At 37.6% G+C, this 20,269-nt stretch overlaps 3 protein-coding genes across 3 annotated transcripts; 2 read left to right on the top strand and 1 right to left on the bottom strand.

The window, feature by feature from the left end:
- The first annotated feature begins 1,219 nt into the window (after positions 1 to 1,219).
- Positions 1,220 to 2,499, top strand: LOC128857424 (probable cytosolic iron-sulfur protein assembly protein Ciao1). Its single transcript, XM_054093183.1, has 2 exons — positions 1,220 to 1,611; positions 1,681 to 2,499. The coding sequence occupies exons 1-2, from the start codon at positions 1,341 to 1,343 to the stop codon at positions 2,415 to 2,417; spliced, it is 1,008 nt and encodes a 335-aa protein (XP_053949158.1). The 5' UTR covers positions 1,220 to 1,340; the 3' UTR covers positions 2,418 to 2,499.
- On the bottom strand, positions 2,450 to 3,642 carry LOC128857425 (DNA excision repair protein ERCC-1). The gene is made up of 3 exons (XM_054093184.1): positions 2,993 to 3,642; positions 2,765 to 2,938; positions 2,450 to 2,701 (listed from the first exon to the last, which is right to left on the bottom strand). Exons 1-3 carry the CDS (start codon positions 3,416 to 3,418, stop codon positions 2,513 to 2,515), a joined length of 789 nt encoding a protein of 262 aa, XP_053949159.1. The 5' UTR covers positions 3,419 to 3,642; the 3' UTR covers positions 2,450 to 2,512.
- Positions 3,643 to 12,018: 8,376 nt separating this feature from the next.
- LOC128857419 (uncharacterized) lies at positions 12,019 to 20,011 on the top strand. The gene is made up of 3 exons (XM_054093178.1): positions 12,019 to 12,456; positions 17,991 to 18,200; positions 19,042 to 20,011. The coding sequence occupies exons 1-3, from the start codon at positions 12,315 to 12,317 to the stop codon at positions 19,089 to 19,091; spliced, it is 402 nt and encodes a 133-aa protein (XP_053949153.1). The 5' UTR covers positions 12,019 to 12,314; the 3' UTR covers positions 19,092 to 20,011.
- Positions 20,012 to 20,269: the final 258 nt, after the last annotated feature.

Below are 20,269 nucleotides of genomic sequence, written 5' to 3'. Positions count from 1 at the left end.
CGATCAACGCATCATGCCGTTGGGTAATGGGCGGTTCGCCTGAATCAAAATCATCCTCGAAATCTGCTTCGAATATTGCACCCTCTTCTTGCTCATCATTGCGAATGTCGTCCTCTTCAATAATTAATTCACTTTCAGCGTCGGATTCTTCTGTATTGATACCAATCAAACCACCAGCGCCAATATCGTTCGGGTTGGCAAATTTTCCATGCGTGTACACATACACATACACACACACAAACGTACTTCGGTAACTAAGCGAAGCGACAGTTATAAAAAATCGTGTTGCGACAAGCTGAAGTCAACTATAAAATATTATTTTGCATACATTTTATATGGTTACTACAAATGTAGTAAGCCGGCCGCAAGATGATGTTTTTTTCAAGTAGGGTCTAGAGGTCAGGCAAATAGTAGGTCGATTGTTATTATACTCTTAATTGACTTTGATTTGATAATCAGGAAGCTACTAAAAAATTCGGGCATTGTTGTTGCGGAAAATTTTTTTTATCTCACTTTTTTTCACTATTTACTACAAATCTAGTAAGCCGGGCACATGAAGGTTATAAGAGTTTTCCAATAACAGGTGTTATTTTGAATAGGATTGCGCTATCGCGATTTGATTAACTATTTTTTATACTCGAATTTGGGTGGTATTGATCTGGACAACGTTTATTTTCAACAAGGCGGCGCTGCGTGCCACAAAAACAACGAAAGCATTGATCTTGTACGGGAAAAGTTTCCGGACCGTGTTATCTCTCGAAGAGGTAATCAGAGTTGACCACCGATATCTTGTGATTTAACACCTTGTGACTTTTTTCTTTGGGGCCACGTGAAAGGAAAGGTCTACGTCAACAGCCCAGGCTCAATTCAAAACCTCAAAGATGGAATTCGTGAGGCTATCGAGGACATAGGGCAGCTACTTTGCAATTCGGTTATGGAAAACTTCATGGATATTGTCCGGTAAGCGTGGCCGTGGTGGTCATTTAACTAATTATAATGAAATAAACATCCGATCATTTATATTAAAGAATGACACTTTTCTTTGAATATCAAAATAACACCTCTTATTGGAAAACCCTTAAGCTTATATTATATTTAATTTCTCACGGCGGTGTTAATCGGGATTTCTTTAATCGTTATTTTTGACCCAAAAAATCCATACGTCATCACGTGAACGTTAAAACGTCAAAATCAGCACAAGCATCAATTGCGAATGGGTAAGAAATAGTCCGAAAAGAAGAAGAACGATGTGCACAAGTGGCTGGTGTTAAATTACGATTCTCTCGGTTAATCCACTCCAAAATACAATTTTACGCATTTCGTAATTCTTCCAATTTAACATGAGCAAGTTAACACTAGACCACACCTTGCAAGGACATAAAGGTCGAATCTGGGGTGTAGCATGGCATCCGAAGGGTAACGCATTTGCTTCTTGCGGCGAAGATAAAACGATACGAATTTGGTCGTTATCGGGAAACTCCTGGACTACAAAGACTATACTATCTGATGGACATAAGCGCACAATACGTGAAATTAGTTGGTCACCATGTGGCCAGTACTTAACCTCGGCTAGCTTCGATGGCACCACAGCGATATGGTCAAAAACGACAGGTATGCAAAAAAAATTCGTATGGCAAAAAAAGTTTACTTCAACATGATTGGTGTTATTTTTCATTTCAGGAGAATTCGAATGTATCGCTACTCTGGAAGGGCATGAAAACGAGGTGAAAAGTGTTTGTTGGTCACATTCAGGGCATCTTTTGGCGACCTGTTCTCGTGACAAGTCAGTGTGGATATGGGAATTAGCTGGTGAAGACGAGTTCGATTGTGCTGCCGTACTTAATTCGCATAATCAAGATGTTAAGCGAGTGGTGTGGCATCCAAAAAAAGAAATATTGGCATCCGCGTCCTACGATAACACGATAAAGATGTATGCTGAAAATGCTGCAGACAACGATTGGTATAGCACCGCAACATTGGATTCGCACACCAGTACTGTATGGAGCATCGATTTCGACACAGATGGCGAACGTTTGGTTTCTTGCAGTGACGACAAAACGTTAAAAATCTGGCGAGCTTACCATCTTGGAAATGAGGAAGGCATTTACACGCCCGATAAAGAAACTGTATGGAAATGTGTGTGCACAATTTCTGGTGAACACTCGCGAGCAATTTATGACGTTTCATGGTGTAAAAAAACCGGATTAATTGCCACCGCATGTGGAGATGACGCGATACGCATATTTAAGGAAGACGCAAACTCGCAAAAGAACGAACCAACATTTTCAATGATCACATCAGAAGATAAAGCGCACTTGCAAGATGTGAATGCGGTTAAATGGAATCCAGCTCAAGAAGGACAATTGATTTCCTGCAGCGACGACGGTACAATAAAGATATGGAAATTTATTGAGTAAATGATAAGGAATTCTAAATAGAAAAATATTTAGGAGATGTACTTTATTTTATTTAATAAATATAAATTTTATGGTTCTCATTCTCGGCATGAATATTACTTTGTAAGAAATGGTTCATGTAAAGTTTTGTACAGTTTCGAGGCCTTTCGCGGTCCAAGACCAATTACAAGCGACAGACGTTCTTCACTAGCATTTATAAGATTTTCCAACTTGCCAAAATTCTGCAAAAGTGATACTGCATCCGTTTTATTCACAGGCTTGATGTTTGTCAATGCAGAAACCAACTAAAAGTAAACATTTTACTTACTCGAACATATGGAAATGCATAACAGAAAATCTAAAATAACCTTTTGATGTGGACTTGATTCAACACGTTCCATAATCCACTCTGGCGATCGTTTCTCAAATTGCTTATAAGTTTCTATGATTTTTCCTGCTTCTTCGGCACTCCACGCCAGCATCAGCGTCAAATCAGTTAGCAGGCTAATACGTGTTAGATTTTTCAACGCTGAATGTGGTTCCTGCGAGTAGTTAAATATGACTAAGCTAATTTCAAAACTTATATGAGTACTTACAGGCGCATCTATTTGTACCAGTAATACACGCAATTCATATTGTTTTCCCAATTCCTTAAGTCTCTGGCAGATATAATCGGGATTTAAAGTGTGATATTTTAGTGAAATGTAAAGTATACAAGAAGTACGTCCCACTACGTAATCCGGTATTATATCATCACGAAATTCTATTGGAATGTTGACGATTGATTTAAGCACCGGGTTACCACGCTGTTTAGGATTTACCAGAATACAGTGGGGGTTCGATGCAGTTTTTGGCAATGGCGCTGTAGTGGTTGCTGCGGTGATGTTACTTGCCGGTGCAGCCATGTTTCCAGCTGGTGTCGGTGTTTGCTGTTTCTCATGCTTGGGTATTTTCGGTGCACTTGGAACCTCAAGGTTTAAGAGTAAAGAGTCAAAAGAGTCGTTCACATCATCGTCGTCCATTTTGTTGACTCTCTCTTAATTGAGTCACCTTCTGTTTTAGTCTTGATTGTGGAATGATGTCCCAAAAATTCCACAAACAAAGATTATTGTAAGAGAGAATGGTTTCGCGCCTTTCCAGATTCTACTCCAATATACGTAAACAAGAATTTAGCGACCTTTACATGAAAAGCTAAACAAATTGCGTATTTCACCCGGTGATAGCAACAGCTGATGTAAGACGCAGTCAAGGCGAAATCGTTTTTTGTGTTTGTTGAACAGCTGATTGGGGTTTTTCGTCTTGTACATTAGGATGTAAGCATAAAATAAACTCCAAACATTAAAATCTTAAAAAGAAAGTGAGATATATGCATGGAAATTTTTTTTGGAAAAATTTTGTAAGAAATTAAAATACAAAAGGCACCAATCGAGAAATCAGAACAGTTGATGTCGTCTAAATAGTTTGCACATGAAACCTAATGACACAGCAATTTAAAAGCATGATTGATAACTGCATTCGCGCTGTATATGAACATTTCGAAATAATTTGAGCGCGACAAATAAATGGATTTTCTTTTACTTTGCCTTCATGGACAGACCTATTTATATATGTATATCCGTTCATACGTATAATTATAATAAGTTAGTCATCGCTGTTTTACCATATTTATTTAAAAGTTTTACCTTACGTATTTAAAAATATTTAATTTATTTTCATAAAGGTTCATTGACTCACACACATACACTTTTGCTCTCAACAACATGGGCCAACAACCTGCTGCAACCTATGTACATTCACTCCACATACATATCTACTAAATAAATCTATGTAGTTTAACACGACAACCTGGTGCTTTCCAAAAATTGCATAAATTGGTGAGTAAAGTAACAATTTTATTTCCATTATTTCTTGATGTTAGTCAAAAACTATACCCATGTACACACATCAGTATATAGTACATATATGTAAATACAGGTATTTATTTATATGCGCGAGTATGTTGCTGTTTTCATGCGCGGATGTGCACAGTTTAACACCTATTATGAATGAAAACGACACGGCGCAATCAAATTTACAATCAGCAATCCAATGGCAAATCAGTGGAAATCAGCGCCGAGCGGAAACTATTAAAAAAGTATACAAAAGCGTTGCCGCAATGTTTGTGACAGTTAATTTTCAGTGATTTTTTGCATTTGCATGTATTTGCATACGTATATGCACGTGTAAGCCAGCCCTGCAGAGAAAACCACGACGCCAGACTGGTTGACTTCTCATGAATTTAGCACCATGACTAGGTGGGACAACTTTTTTCTTTTATATAGTAACTGGGTTTATGTACGATTGCATAAAAAATATGTCATAGCCGCAAGTACAGTTAGAAACAGTGATTTTTGCACTTTTGAAATTGAGCGTTTTTTGTTTTTTGAATGGCAGCGTTTGAAATCGCTTTCAGGGCGTTTGACAGAGCTCCTCCTCCTATTTGTAGAGAGTGTCTTTGTGTTGTTCCACAAATGATGAGTCCTACAGTTTCGAATGGCAGGTTTTTCCATGACAGAAATACTCTCGTAGATTTGGCATTGCCTGTCATCGCTATTAGAAAAACACTTTTTCTATTATTTTGGTTTTTCATGCACGGAAATTCAAATTGGTTCAAAAAATGGAATATAGAAATTAATGGCGAAAAAACAATTCAAGTCAATTACACGAACAGAAAGGTAACCTCAATAAAGGTAGGCTCAATAAAGATTGGAAAACGCTGACATTCACCGCGACTTAAATATCGACAGAGTTGACGAAGCCATACAAATTGCGAACATAAGCAGACTCCTGACACACACAAATCCGACGATGCGGAAGCTTCCTGCTGAAAAAAAAACACCAGTCTAACGGTTAGACGCGATAGAAGTGAAACCTTCCGTAAAACAAACTGAGAGAGAATAAGACGAAAGCAGCATTAGGAGCAAGATAATTATAGGTTCATTATAATATTGCTATAAAGTTCATATTTTATTTTCTTCATTTTATTATTATTCATCCTCAATGTTTTCAATTTCAACAAATGATACGAGTGGCTTATGATAGCTAACATATGATACAAATGCTTTGGTTTCGATGTTGTCAACATGTCTTTGTAATACCGCGTCAATGGTTGTTTTTGATCGTGTTGTCGATTCAGTGCGATTGTTACACATTTTTAAATTGAATGTTGTATTGAGAACGTCAATTAAAGGAACCGCTGTGTCCAATGCAAAATTTACGTTAAAATCACCACTTAAAATCATTGGAACTTTATTGTAATCTTTTCTAAGTATCCGCGATACTTCTGGTGTATACTTTATTAAATTTTCGTGAATGAATTCCGTGATGCTATTTATTGATTTTTTTTCTGTCGATATTCACGACACTTTTCTGCATTATTTTTCGGCATAATTGCGGTAAATATTTAAAAATGAAAATATTTACGAATATAAAAATACACACGCGGTTGCTATTATGAGCGTCCCCAGCAAAACCTGCGTGACCGAAACTCTAACACAATTACATTTTTTTGAATGTTACAAACACATATGCACGCAGGTTTTGCTGGGGCGTGACCGAAACTCTAACACAATTACACATATGCACTCGTATTTGTTTGAAAATCGACTTTGGTTCTCCGTCACCTTTGGAAAATGTATAAACAGTAAGCAAACTTTATTCATATATTTTTCCTCATTTTTGCATCAGTAAAATTAAACAAACGCCGTAGCCGAATGGGTTGGTGCGTGACTACTATTCAGAATTCACAGAGAGAACGTCAGTTCGAATCTCGGCGAAAACACCAAAATTAAGGGGGTAGTATGGTATTTTTTTTTTTTTTTTCATTTTTTTTTTTTTTTTTTTAATTATTCTATAACATCTTAAGATTATTGTGTGAAAGTTTGAAGTGCATTAGAGTAAAATTGACAAAGACACAAAGGATTAAGTATCTACCTCTCCAACCGGATTTCACAATCTTCACAAATCTTTAAACGCGTTTTTCTCACACTTGCCTTTTTTACGGTCGGTGTCCACTGTAGATTCATATCTACTGCACCGATTCTTTTCAAATTTGGTTTTTTTGTTTCTTTACTTTATTCACGAGGTAATGACGTCGAGTTTTTTTTTTTTTAAATTTTGTCATATTTTAAAACAACAAAGTTTTCAAGTTTTTTTTATGAAAAATCGGTGTTTTGACTTCAAAGCGCTTTAAAAAATTAAAAAAAAAAAAAAAAAAAAAAAATTCGACGTTGTTACCTGCGAAACTTTATTAGCTGATGAAATCAATTTGGTTTTTTGATTTTAGTTCATCCAGTAATGAGTTCTGAGGGACACCGCAATAAAACTTTTTTATGAGACGTCCGCGAAGATTCGCTGCCACCAACTCATTTCTTCATAAAAATCAATGAAAATTTCACACAATATTCTTTAAATATGACTTTATAATGAAGTAATTTTAAAATTTTGAATAAATCAACTGTGTCGACAAAAAAAATTTCGAAAAATATGCTTGTTTTACACCGAATTAACCATACTACCCCCTTAAGGAAAACTATTTTTCTAATAGCGCTCACCCCTCAGCAGGCAATGGCAAAACACCGAGTGTATTTCTGCCATGAAAAAAAGCTCCTCATAAACATATCATAAAATAAAAAAATAAAATAACTGTATAAAAAAATTTTTTTTCTTGTGATTCGAACCAAGGATTTTGGATCGGAAGCTCACATTGCTAGCCGCTCGGCTATCGCGCCATGCTGTCGGCGCTGGCCTAAAAGTTATTTAGTTCGTCGCTACGTGTATATGTAATATTCGTAGCCAAGAGTGTCGCTTTTTTCGTTTCACTTTTTCTCAAATCACTCCCAACGATTCTAAAGAAGTTTTCACTTCAAAAAACTCAATAAGAAGAGACTTAAACGAAAAACACCAACAGACCTCTTGTATAGGGTTATTCAATAGGTGCGCTTCAACTTTTTCCCGATAGGGAGGGCGAACGACGCAATATTTTTTATTTTTCGCTTGTCATTTGTAAACTTCATTAGTATACATTTCATCATGGAACGCTATACACTTGAGCAACGATTGCAAATCGTGCAAATTTTTTATGAAAATAATCGTTCTGTTGCTGTTACTTTAAGAGCATTACGGCCATTTTACGGTCCATTTAACAAGCCGTCCCGTTTTGGGGTTATGTGAAGTCATTGGTCTACAGTAACAAGCCGGCGAGGATTTGTGAACTCAGAGCCAATATTGAACGCGAAATTGCTGGAATTTCGGCCGATTTATGCAAAAGAGTGGTCGAAAATTGGGTTCAACGATTGGACTTCGTAAAACGTGCACGCGGTGGTCATGCAAAAGAAATCAAATTTCATACTTAAATGTATATGTTCAAACTCGATAATAAAAAAAAAATTAGTTAAAGAAGTCAAACCGTTTGTGTTTTATTCAAAAAAGTTCAAAAGTTGAAGCGCTCTTACTGAAAAACCCTATAATATAATAATAAGAAATATGCTTATGTAATTATCTGAATTATTATAGTAAATATTTTACAAGTGAACTACATATTAATAAATGATCCTGAAGAGCAATGGCCTTACAGTGTCACTTAACTATTCAAATATTGTTAAAGCAAATTACTTATTGTTAATATAGACAGATGTAATATTTTTTGGAAGCAAAAAAAAAAAAAATGCACGGAAATTCGAACCTCCACACCAAGTGAAACCAAGTCCTTATCCACCTGATCTTTCCAACGCAAAGGAGGCCTTCTTCTTGCTCTACTCGCACCAGCTGGTACCCATCGAATGCTTTCTGAGCCGGCGCCTTTGTATCCAGTCGGACGGCAAGACTCAGCCAATATAGCCGCTGGAAATTTATTCGCTGGGCTACGTCCAAGTCGTCGTACAGCTCATACTGCTCTTTGCTCCATCGCCTGCGATACTCGCAGTCGCCAACATGCAAAGCTCAAACAATTTTCCGCAGCTCATTTTCTCAAACACTGCAAGAGACGCCTCATCGTCCAAGTTTCGGTCTCTATAATACTAGCTAACCTTAATGCTTGGTGCATTTCAATTTATCGAATTAAAAAAATATCTTGTTTTGCATACAACTTTAACTAGTAATTCGCAACTAGAACAATTCTGGCCCTACTCGAACTAGTATGACTTTTCCCTTCAAACATCCACCCAGTTACGCAATTCATGAATTAGGATGTTTGGTGAGTAGTTCAGTGTTTCACTGCATTTATTTTGTACACTCATGTATGTATGTATGTATTTTTCTGCACGAATGCAAGCACTACACACTTTGATTTTATTACATATCATTTTTTTCCATAAAATTTGCATACAATTAATTTATGATTGTCTGACAGAATGCTATACTGTTATTTCTTCAGATTTATTCTTCTTTATTTTTTATCTATTCTTGTAACTTTGTGCTCATGCTGCGTCAAATGCAAGTCGCGTAGGAAATTTTAGTAAATTATTACTGCAAAGGTTTAAAAATTTGAAATTTTCGACTGGCTCAAACTTTGACTCCGGATACATTACAAATAAATTGGATAGTGACTTTTTTTGGTAACTTATGCTAATTTTGGTTAGAAAATGACAAATAACGCACCACTCCACCCTATCACAACACCCTCTAACAAGATAATGATGAGACCTCGAGCTGTGTTTGTAAGTGCAAAATATCTCTATCAATAGCTTCTAACGTCTGGTAAAAATCAGATTTTTTTTCAGAAAATTAAGCAGGTAATTGAAACCAAAAAAATGTGTGGTGAACCGAGATAAATTTCTTAGGAAACTCTACATATCAACAAGGTAAAAGTGATTTCGACATGTTAATCTTTTTTCAGTGCTACTGAAATGCCAGTTCGTAAACCTTTACAATTCACAAATTAAATTTTTTCATTTTAATTTCAAATTGTAAGCTGCGGGTCTGATTTGAATTTATAAAATGAAAAGAAATCATGAATGGCAAGAGCCATGCACAGAGAGAGAGAGATAATAGGCTTGTGCGTTATTTTATGCCTCCCAATTGTCAAGTCAAGCGGCAACATTGGACAAACAATTGCGGTGTTTCAACCCCTGCGAGAGGACTGTCCTAGTAGCGCTGGAGCTGAAGAATGCTTTCGACATAGTCAGCCATTCCACGCTAGTAAATGATATTCTGCAGTTGACCTTCCCTGACGAGACTGAAGAGGTGGTCCGCGAATTATCTGAGTGGCCGGCATTCGTCAGTCCATTTTCGAGATCACAACTCAAAAGGAGAAAGGCAATGCTTTTCAACTTCTACACCTCGAAGCTCCCCAATCGGCAGAGGAAGTCTCCTACGCTGACGATTGTTCGATAAATTCACTAAATCCACGACGATCCTCTTTACCAACTGGATGAAGGAGGGCAAACTGCAGCTAAAGGTGAAAGGTAAAATGTTGGGCGTCACCTTCGATAGTTTGTTCTCCTTTTCCGCCCACAAAGACTAATTTGCGGCAAAGATTAAGAAATGTTGTTGGCGACATTGAAAGCATTTGGCCGGCCGGTTTTGAGTTGCGCTGCATCCGGTTTGGTCACCAGGAATCAGTGATACCCAGTGCGCAAAACTCGAGATCTGTCAAAATACTACAATTAGGACAGCTACGGAATGCCTCCTAATGTCGCCCCTTCACACCTTCACGTAGAAACCTCGCTCTGGTTTAAGGAGCACAGAAAAATGATCAGAAAACAATTTCTACCGAAGTTATAACCTCTGCATACATTTAGAGTCTCAAACACATCCCAGGCATGTCAAGAGGCATATATTCAACTACACTGACGATATCCAGAATAAAACACAACTACAACTACTGATCTACAGATTTACTCGTAAGCCGACTTCGACCTGCAGATATTTTTTATGAGGATCTTTTTCGTTGCAGAAATACACTCGCAATGGCAAATTTGCCTGCTGAGGAGCAACCACTAGTAGAAAAAGCTTTTTCTTAATTTTGTTGTTTCATGGAGATTGGAACTTTGTTCACTCCTCTCGGGAGTATAGGGCCTCGACAAGACTTAGTCTTGCGTTGGCTTCGTTAATCTGCTTTTGATTTCTGACAGGGTAGGGGATTAGCCTGCCGCTACCAGTACTAAGTAGTAGGAATACCCACCCGTCGTTGCTTAGGAACAACGCCTTCTTACTGCTTAGAGCGCCATCTGTGTTTGATATTTTTCTGGCAGAAGGATCGCACAGATGGTTGAGGACTTCGCTAAATTTGGTGTGCCTGCGATATTACCGCGGTCGCCCGCTTCCTCTTACTGGCGCCCCTGATGCAATATGTAACTGTGTGTTTTTCTTTGTTTTTTGCTTGTTTTAACAGCCACAATGCCAATAATGCGCAGACTATTGTGCGGAAGTAAGGATGGAAACGATAAGTTTTTGGGGTTATAGAATGGAATAGGAGGAATTTTTTTTTCGAAACAGGGGAAGTGGGTAAATTTGGAGAAGGGCGAGGACCGTGCTTTACCCACATCCTCTGGGATGGCAGGTTAGTGCATTTACGCTAGACTACAGAGGCCGGAGATTGGAACCTACGTACACCGAAATCCGAATGATAGTCACGCAACAACTATGGCGGCCGCCATGAAAACCAAAGATTTTTATACTTATAAATAAAGAAGAATAAAATTTTGAATACATTTTTCATTGTCTTGGACATTTTGTTGGTGTGGATGTTGTTAGTGCCTGTTTAAGTTTGATGTGATTTATGTTTAGTTTTATGATGCAAATTTATTGCATTAAGATATTTTTTACCAGGAAAGCCAACTTATGATAAAGAAACAAAAAATTATCCACAGAGACTGGATGATCTGGTTTTGGGTTAAAAAAATCATTAATTATTTATAAGGCAGTGCTATCAAGTCAATTCAATACTGAACCGCTGCAAATTGTAAAAATGTTTTTAAAGTTAAAAATACTAAATTCATTACTACATATGACTCGCTGCTTTTTAGAAGGTTGGTGTTAAATAACTTTTGATATCCGCGGTCAAAAGTTTTTAGTTATTTTTCAAAAATCTATATTTCATAAGTTTCAAAGTCGCTGTGCCGCATAAGAGTGAGCTTTTCACAATTTCCTACCAGTCTTAAAAAAATGTATTTATTATAAAAGAGTCACAAACAACGTAGCAAAATTTTATTTGCCGTAATGCACAACAAAATAAAACATATAATATAAAAAAAGCTCCACAATGTCTCAAAGGCAACGGCAACAGAAAAAAACAACAACAAAAAACTACAAATAGTTTGCATACCAAACTAAACTGACATTAATGAAAATCTGTATCTGTATCAGACGCCTCTCACTTTTATTTGCCGCAACCGAAGCAACAATCATTTGTTTAGGCATTAAAAGCGCTAGTTCATAGACACATTTACAAATATATGCACATACAGGCATATCTAGATACATAATTATGTGCGAGCATGTGTGTATGTATGTGTGTATGTAGTAAAGCGGCGTCCAACAAACAAGCCAGACAGTTCAAGTTGTTTGGTAAACTAAACCACTAAGCTGCGATTCAAATTTGCAAGCGATCGCTGCAAGTTGTCCAAGTCGCGTCAATACGCTCCTCCGGCCATTCAGTTGTTCGCGAGCGTTTAAACCAGTTGGACGGACCCACTTAAATTGTTTTGAAATTTTTATACTTCATTGCGAATATTTGTTCCTATTTGTCGTATTTATTGCATTTAAGTTGTGTGCAAGACCGAACAAAGCAAAAAAAAAAAAAACACAAAAAAAATTAAAAGAAAAGAAAATCTAAAGTAAAACAACGAAAATTACATGCAATAAAAAGACACTCACAGAAGGCATTCAATTGAAGGCAACCATACAAATAAATAAACATAAATAAAAGAAACCTTCATAATGACAAAAAAGCTAACTAGCTTCAACTACAAGTTAGCTTTTGTTTGGCTAACTTTTGTGTTGTTGCTGTTGCAGTGTTGTGGCTGTGCACTGGGTTCGCCGATGTTGTACAAGAAAAATCCGCAAGACAAATATGAAGCAGGTGATGACGCTTGTTGATTTTTCTGTTTTTGGTTTTTGGGTTTTGGTTTTCAGTGAAATATTTTTGTATTGTTTTTAAGTAGCGAATTTTCTCTATTTAAAATCATTCTTTCTTAACCCTTCACTTCATGAATTAATAAGGCGTTGAAAAAAAATTGTTGTTTCATGGTGGAAATAGCTTTATTTAATTATCAATAAGACATATTTAAAGAAAAAAAAAAAAAAATTAAAATGAAAAAAAAAAAATAAAATAAATAATTGGCGCGTACACTTCTGTTAGGTTCTTGGCCGAGCTCCTCCTCCTATTTGTGGTGTGCGTGTTGATGTTGTTCCACAAATGGAGGGACCTACAGTTTCAAGCCGACTCCGAACGGCAGATATTTTTATGAGGAGCTTTTTCATGACAGAAACATACTCGGAGGTTTGCCATTGCCTGCCGAGGGTCGACCGCTATTAGAAAAATGTTTTTTTTTTATTAATTTTGCTTTCACCGAAATTCGAACCAACGATCTCTCTGTGAATTCCGAATGGTAATCACGCACCAACCCATTCGGCTACGGTGGCCGCCGATTAAAAAATTAAAATAACTATAGTTTTATATTTCGGTTCTTTTTGAAACCATGCATAAAAACTAAAAGGTGATGTTTTAAGAGCTATAGAAAGTTTTATTTAAATCGATTGTACAGCCCGTATAACTTAATGTTTGAAGATTATTTCATGCAAATGTTGACCGCGACTGCGCTTCAAATGGTCCATCCGCTTAGTCCAATTTTGGCATACTCTTTCCAATGTTTCGGCCGCAATCTCACATATAAATGCTTTAATGTTATCTTCCAATGCGTTAATTGAAGCTGCCTTGCCTGAATAGACATGAGCTTTAACATAGCCCCACAAAAAATAATCTAAAGGCGTTATATCGCACGATCTGTGTGGCCAATTGACAGGTCCCGAACGTGAAATAAAATGTTCACCGAACTCGCCTCTCAACAAGTCCATTGTTACGCGTGCTGTGTGGCATGTGGTACCGTCTTGCTGAAACTACATGTCATGCAAGTCAAGCTCTTGCATTTTGGGCAAAACAAAGTTGGATATCATTTCACGGTAGCGCTCACCATTCACAGTTACGTTACGATTCGCAGCATCTTTGAAGAAGTACGGTCCAATGATACCTCCAGCACATAAACCGCACCAAACTGTGACCTTTTCTGGATACATTGGTAGCTCTTGCAATTCTTCTGGCTGATCGTCACTCCAAAATCGACAATTCTGCTTATTTACGTACCCATTGATCCAAAAATGAGCTTCGTCGCTGCACACAATTTTTCGATAAAAAAGTGGATCTTCGGCCAACTTTCCAAGAGCGCATTCACCAAAAATCACACCTAAATCCTTTCGCAAAATTTTCCACGTTGTTGAGTAACAAAGGTCAAATTGTTGCGAACGGCGACGAATCGATGATTGATGGCCATCATTAACACTGGCCGACACAGCTGCGATATTTTCTTCAGTTCGCACTCTACGTAAGCGTTTTGGTGGTTTGATGTCCAATAATGTAAATTTGGTTCTAAATTTAGTCACAATAGCTCGATTAGCCACTTCAGTGGGTCGATTAAACTGACCATAAAATGGAAGAAGCGCGCGATAAACTTTCGTAACAGAACACGCATTTTTAATAGGACTATGAATAAGTTCGTGCGGTTTTTTTTCGAAATTTGAAACTTTATTGACGTAAAATGGTTACAAATTTAATATTCAAAATATTGTCCATCGCTTACTACTACTTTTTCCCATCTTTCTGGCAGTTCACGGATTCCCTTTGTGAAAAATTCGGTCGGTTTTGCCGCAATCCACGAATCGATCCATTTTTTGACTTCATCGTAATTACGGAAGTGCTGGTCAGCCAGGCCATGTTGCATCGATCGGAAGAGATAGTAATCGGATGGCGCAAGGTCTGGACTATACAGCGGGTGGGGTAGGACATCCCATTTGAGCGTTTCTAAGTATGTTTTGACCACTTGTGCAACATGTGGCCGAGCATTGTCATGTTGCAAAATAACTTTGTCGTGTGTATCGGCGTATTGCGGCCGTTTTTCTCGCAGTGCTCGGCTCAAACGCATCAATTGTCGTCGGTAGACATCCCCCGTAATCGTTTCATTCGGTTTCAGTAGCTCATAATACACAACACCCAGCTGGTCCCACCAGATACACAGCATAACCTTCAGGCCATGAATATTCTGCGCCGACGTCGATGTTGAAGCATGGCCAGGGTATCCATACGTTGCCCGACGTTTTGGATTGTCGTAATGGACCCACTTTTCATCGCCAGTCACAATTCGATGCAAAAAACCCTTTCTTTTGTGCCGTTGAAGCAGTTGTTCGCATGCCATAAAACGGCGTTCAACGTCTCTTGGCTTCAATTCATACGGCACCCAATGGCCTACCTTTCGGATCATTCCCATGGCTTTTAAACGTTTGGAAATGGTTGATTGATCAACTCCCAAAGTTTTTGCAACCTCTTCTTGCGTTTGAGCCGGATCTTGATCGAGCAATTCCTCCAATTCGGTATCCATGAACTTTGGCGGCGCACCCTCGCGTTCTTCGTCTTCCAAGCCAAAATCACCACTTTTAAAGCGTGCAAACCACTTCTGGCACGTTCGCTCAGATAGAGCATGCTCACCATAAACTTCCACCAAGATACGATGACTTTCGGCTGCTTTTTTCTTCATATTAAAATAATGAAGAAGAATTCCCCGCAAAAACACATTATTTGGCACGAAATTCGACATTTTCAGGTGTGGTAAAAATATTGTTGTTTACGCTTCAAATAAAAAACTTATACTGACGTTTGTGCCTTACGACAGTAGCTCTCCAATGAATGTTTGGAAATGTGGATCGATGGAATAATAATCAAGTTACGCCATCTGTTGTAAAACCGCACGAACTTATAAATAGACCTTATAATAAAATTCAATGAAGATGTTTGACAGTGAAACAAAACACGAAACGTGTGTCAGCTGTTTAAACCAACTGTTTAAAAAGATAATAGCTAAAAAATAACCCGTTATTTAAAAAATTTCTTACATGCAAGTATGTACAAAACTACGAGACGCAATTACTGAATACACCGTGTAGTCTTCATCGTTGTTGCGTATAGCCGGGCATCTTCTTCATGCTTTGAACCAGTTTTCTTCCGTAGCTCATCGCCAAACAGGACTAGATTTTGCGAAATTGACGCAGGAGTTGCTTTAAATCATGGACTAACCTTCCGGCAAGATGCATTTTCATAGTTCCCCACACATTTCCAATGGGGTTGGCGTCTGGGGACTGGGAAGGCCAGTCCAATACTGTGACGCCATTTTCGTGTTTTGTTGTTTCTCAATGTGTTTTTCTGAGAGCAGTCGTTTTGTTGATGTGGGACGCTAGGATATGTTCGCTTCCTTCAGTCCACGTTCGATGGTGTTGATACTCGATACAACTATTCCATTTCTAGCAAAAATTTATCGTGTTTGGCGTAGTCACAAAGAAGGGTCCCGCTTAAAAAGTTGGACGATCACTTTATCCTGCTTTTTTGTCGTCACTCGCTTCAAGCCGCGCTCGGAAAAGTCATCAACATTTTTGTACACCTTATACCGCTGATTCCACATTGCAACAAACTTTTTTGATTTTCTAATCACTTTTGTAGCCGCGGCGTAAGATAAGGGCCGAACCTTTCGAATGCGTGCATAAAAATACCGCCTTAAAAGGCTTTGCGTACTTCTCACTCATTTTTTTTTTGTTGCGTTTACGGGAAAGTTTCAAACGATACTAACCTGAGTTAGCACTGACGTCGTAGCCCTTAAGTGGGACTATTACGCAGCAAAAAGCAGAACGAAATATGTTCGGAGGTATACGACTGTGGGCAAAAAGTAAGATGAATTTATTTGTCAAACTTCGCGGGATTAAAATTTCGCTTTAGTTATTTTTTCCATGAGTTGGCAGCACTGTTAATAACATTTGGGCCTACTTTCATGTGAATGTCATTATCACTAATATATTTACGCCTGTGTTTACCAAACGACCAAGAGTGCATTTTTCAATTTTTACAATGTCTGATTTGATTGAGCAGAGAAGGGCCATCAAATTTTGTTTGCGGAATGAAATTTCGGCTGCGGAAACGTTTAGCATGTTGCAGAAGGCATTTGGTGATTCGACCATGTCGCAGAAAAATGTTTATAAGTGGTACAAAGACTTCAAAGAGGGTCGAAAACGTGTTGATGACTTAGAGCGCTCCGGACGGCCATCGACGTCAACAGATGACCAACACGTCAATAAAGTGAAGGAGTTAGTGCTCAAAAATCGTCGGTTGACTGTTAAAGACCTTACTGATATGATCGGAATATCAGAAGGATCTGTGAAAACCATTTTGAAAGACCATTTGGGCCTACGAAAAGTCAAATCTCGTTTGGTACTGAAAACTCTCAATTTTTTGGAATAAAGTCGTCGCGTTGAAGTGTGTGAGACAATGCTTTCAGACTATCAGGACAAGCTCAAATGCATCATTACGGGAGATGAGACTTGGATTTATGCTTACGACCTTGAAGCAACCGACTAATCAAGCGAATATTGTGCTAAAGGCGAGGCCAGACCGAAAAGAGCACGTCAAAGTCGATCAAAAATAAAGGTCATGATTATAGGTTTTTTCGATTTTCGTGGTGTGGTGCACTATGAATTCCTTCCACCTGGCCAGACTGTTAATAAGGAATATTATTTGAGCGTTATGCGTCGTTTACGTGAAGCAATTCGTCTAAAAAGACCAGAATTATGGGCCAACAACTCTTGGTTTTTGCATCACGATAATGCACCGTCTCACACTGCACTCGTTCTTCGTGACCATTTCGCCAAAAACTCCACGCATATCGTTCCGCAACCACCGTATTCGCCTGATTTGGCTCCGTGTGACTTCTGGCTATTCCCAAAACTCAAGAGACCACACCGGGGAATGCGTTTCGAGTCGATTGAGGAGATAAAAGCTGAATCGAAGAAGGCGCTGATAGCTATACCGGAAATGGCCTATTTGGCATGTTTCGGGGATTGGAAAAATCGTTGGCATAAGTGTATTTCATCGAGAGGGGATTATTTTGAAGGGGATGAAATTGATTTACAAGAATAAATAAAGATTTTTCATTTTACAACCAAATTCACCTTACTTTTTGCCCACAGTAGTATATATATATATATTGTGAGATAAATAAAATAAAAAGTTTGTTTTCAATAAAAAAATATTATTCTAATTATATTATTTTACTATTATTTTTTTATTATTATTTTTTTATTCAATCAGTGTCTGCTGGTTACTAAAAAACTAAGTGGCAATCGCCTTATTAAAAAACTTTCCAAATTAATTTATGAAGTAGTTTTTTTGCTTTGTGGAATAGTTACTTAAAAATTTCAACATTTCAAGTAAAACTTTTAAATAATCAGAAGTTGCAATATTTTATTGTAATCCCAAATACGATTTAACTCATACTTTCAAATTTGTCCTCTATTTTTAACCAGATCTTGTACCCGTCTCCTCAACTGTCATACCGCTCACAGTGCTCGAGGTCAGCTATGGACTAGGCGGCAAACCCAGTGAGGAGTACAAGCAGGCTTATCTGAAGAAACTGCGCAAGAAGGTGCAACTTAAGCAACATTTAAAGCAGCAGCAGCCACAACAACACGATGATGATGATGCTGAAATAGCAGATCCCGATACGCTCATAACAAGTGAGTGAAATAGAAGAGAATGAAAAGAAGCAAATAGCCAAGTGTTTATAATTAAAACTAGTAAAGTTATGGGTAGTAAAATAGATTGACTATAAATTAGTGGTAAAATTTAGATATCGAACGGCCAACGGGTACACTTGTTATAAAGTTGTTTAGTTTACGCTATAAAATCCCATTTCACAACGAATACAACGAGCATAAAGTTCGAAGTGTGCATATACTCGTATGTATGAGACCGCTTTGTTTGATGACAGGGCGTATGCGTGACATTGAAATGGGAGCACTTGTTCATGGAATATGCCCACGCAGCGTCTGCTCATGATAAAAAAGAACAAGAGCATGTACAAGCTGCATGAAGAAAAAAGAAAAAACGATATTAAAAGCGATTGCGAGTTTTTGAAATAGAGTAATAAAATGAAGTGAAATAAAAAGTCGGCGCTGCTGCTGACTGCAAAAAGCAGTAGTTAAACAGGTTCGCAATGTTTTGTGCTAGCTGAGCGACGTAGTTTTGCTTCATTTTGCTAAAAAGCATATAAATTCGATATTTTCTTTAAATACTGGCATACACTGGTTTTGATCAAATTTTTTTTTTTGCATTTTTTTGGCGCATTGATTTTTGTGACTCTGACGGTAAAATTCGCACACAAGTTGCAGTTAAGTGGTGTTTGCAAATGCCCAAACATGTGTTTGTGTGCGTATGGCTTAAAATATGCTTTCATAGTCAAAACTTATGTATTTTGGTGGTATTTTTTTGTTACTCATTTTCCATTACTACTTTTCCTATTACAGAAATATTTTCATCTCCCAGCTTAATTTTAATATTTTTGCCTCTTTTATGCAGTCAAAAAGAAACATAACGACACCAACAAAGCCAAAGTCAAGGGCATCTAAGGCAATTGAAGATGACAACGAAGGCAGTTAGCGCGCAGGGGCCAGGGCTATGCTTGAAATGACATTTACTAATATATCGGCAGTGATAACAACAACACCAACAACAAACACAACAACGAAAAGCAGCGAAAACCACATAAATAACGGTAGAAAAGATGACAGCAATCAATGCTGAAATAATTGCAAAGCTACGCTGGATGGCTAGCTGGCGTTGTGCACTCAGCCGGCTTTTGGCGCCAAGGCGTACAGATTTAGAGTGCATTGCTTGCTGCTTCGAGTAATCTGTTTTTAGCAGTCAATAATGATGTCACTACGTTTTAGCACGATTTTAGTGTATGGAATAATAGCGATAAAAAAGAGAAAAAGTGGTTGCTTGCTTGCTTGCTGTCAACCTGCTCCAGCTGTGAGTCAACGCATCACTAACCAATTTTAGTTGCTTTTGCTTACTTGGTGATGTTTTTGGACATCATAATTTTCGCTGTCACTGCCACATACGCACACACCCACTCCCACACACAAATGTATATACTAACACGCATACTTACTCAATATTTTAATCCATTGATATTCACTTGGCTTCTACTAGGCAGCAAGAAAATATTTTATATGTACATATGTATGAATCTACATGTGTACATATGTAGATAATGCAATGTATTGAAATCACTTAAAGCAAGAACAAATTCGATATAAAACCTTTGAAAAGCGTAAAAAAATCCAAATTAATTATTTTGTCTCATTTGTGAAATTTTATACGGGCTTTAATTAGACCGCCATTCTATGTATGTATGTATATATGTACGTAAATAATTGTATATATGTATAATACTTTATTTTTACCATATTTGTAACTGTTATGTATACACAAAGCAATGTATATATCAATTTGTTTTTCTATCTAATAAATGCTTGCATTCAAATATACGCATTTTTTTGCCAAAATTGTGTTGTCTTTTTTGACATTGATCCATGGGATATTGCACGAAAAAAGAGGGCATTTGACATTTCTTTAACTAACGAGTTATTTAGTAAATGTGGCAGACATTGGTTTTTTTTTTTTGCTTTTTTTTGTTTTTGCAAGAGCATAAATGGCAAGAGACTTTAAGTGGATTTTGGCTCGGCATGGGATTCTGCGTATTTGTTAATCAATTAACTTTTTGGGTAGACAAGTTGCCTTA

This window comes from Anastrepha ludens, chromosome 3 (genome assembly GCF_028408465.1).
Source record: "Anastrepha ludens isolate Willacy chromosome 3, idAnaLude1.1, whole genome shotgun sequence".
Classification (NCBI taxonomy): domain Eukaryota; kingdom Metazoa; phylum Arthropoda; class Insecta; order Diptera; family Tephritidae; genus Anastrepha; species Anastrepha ludens.
This window is presented reverse-complemented; position numbering and strand designations above follow the sequence as displayed.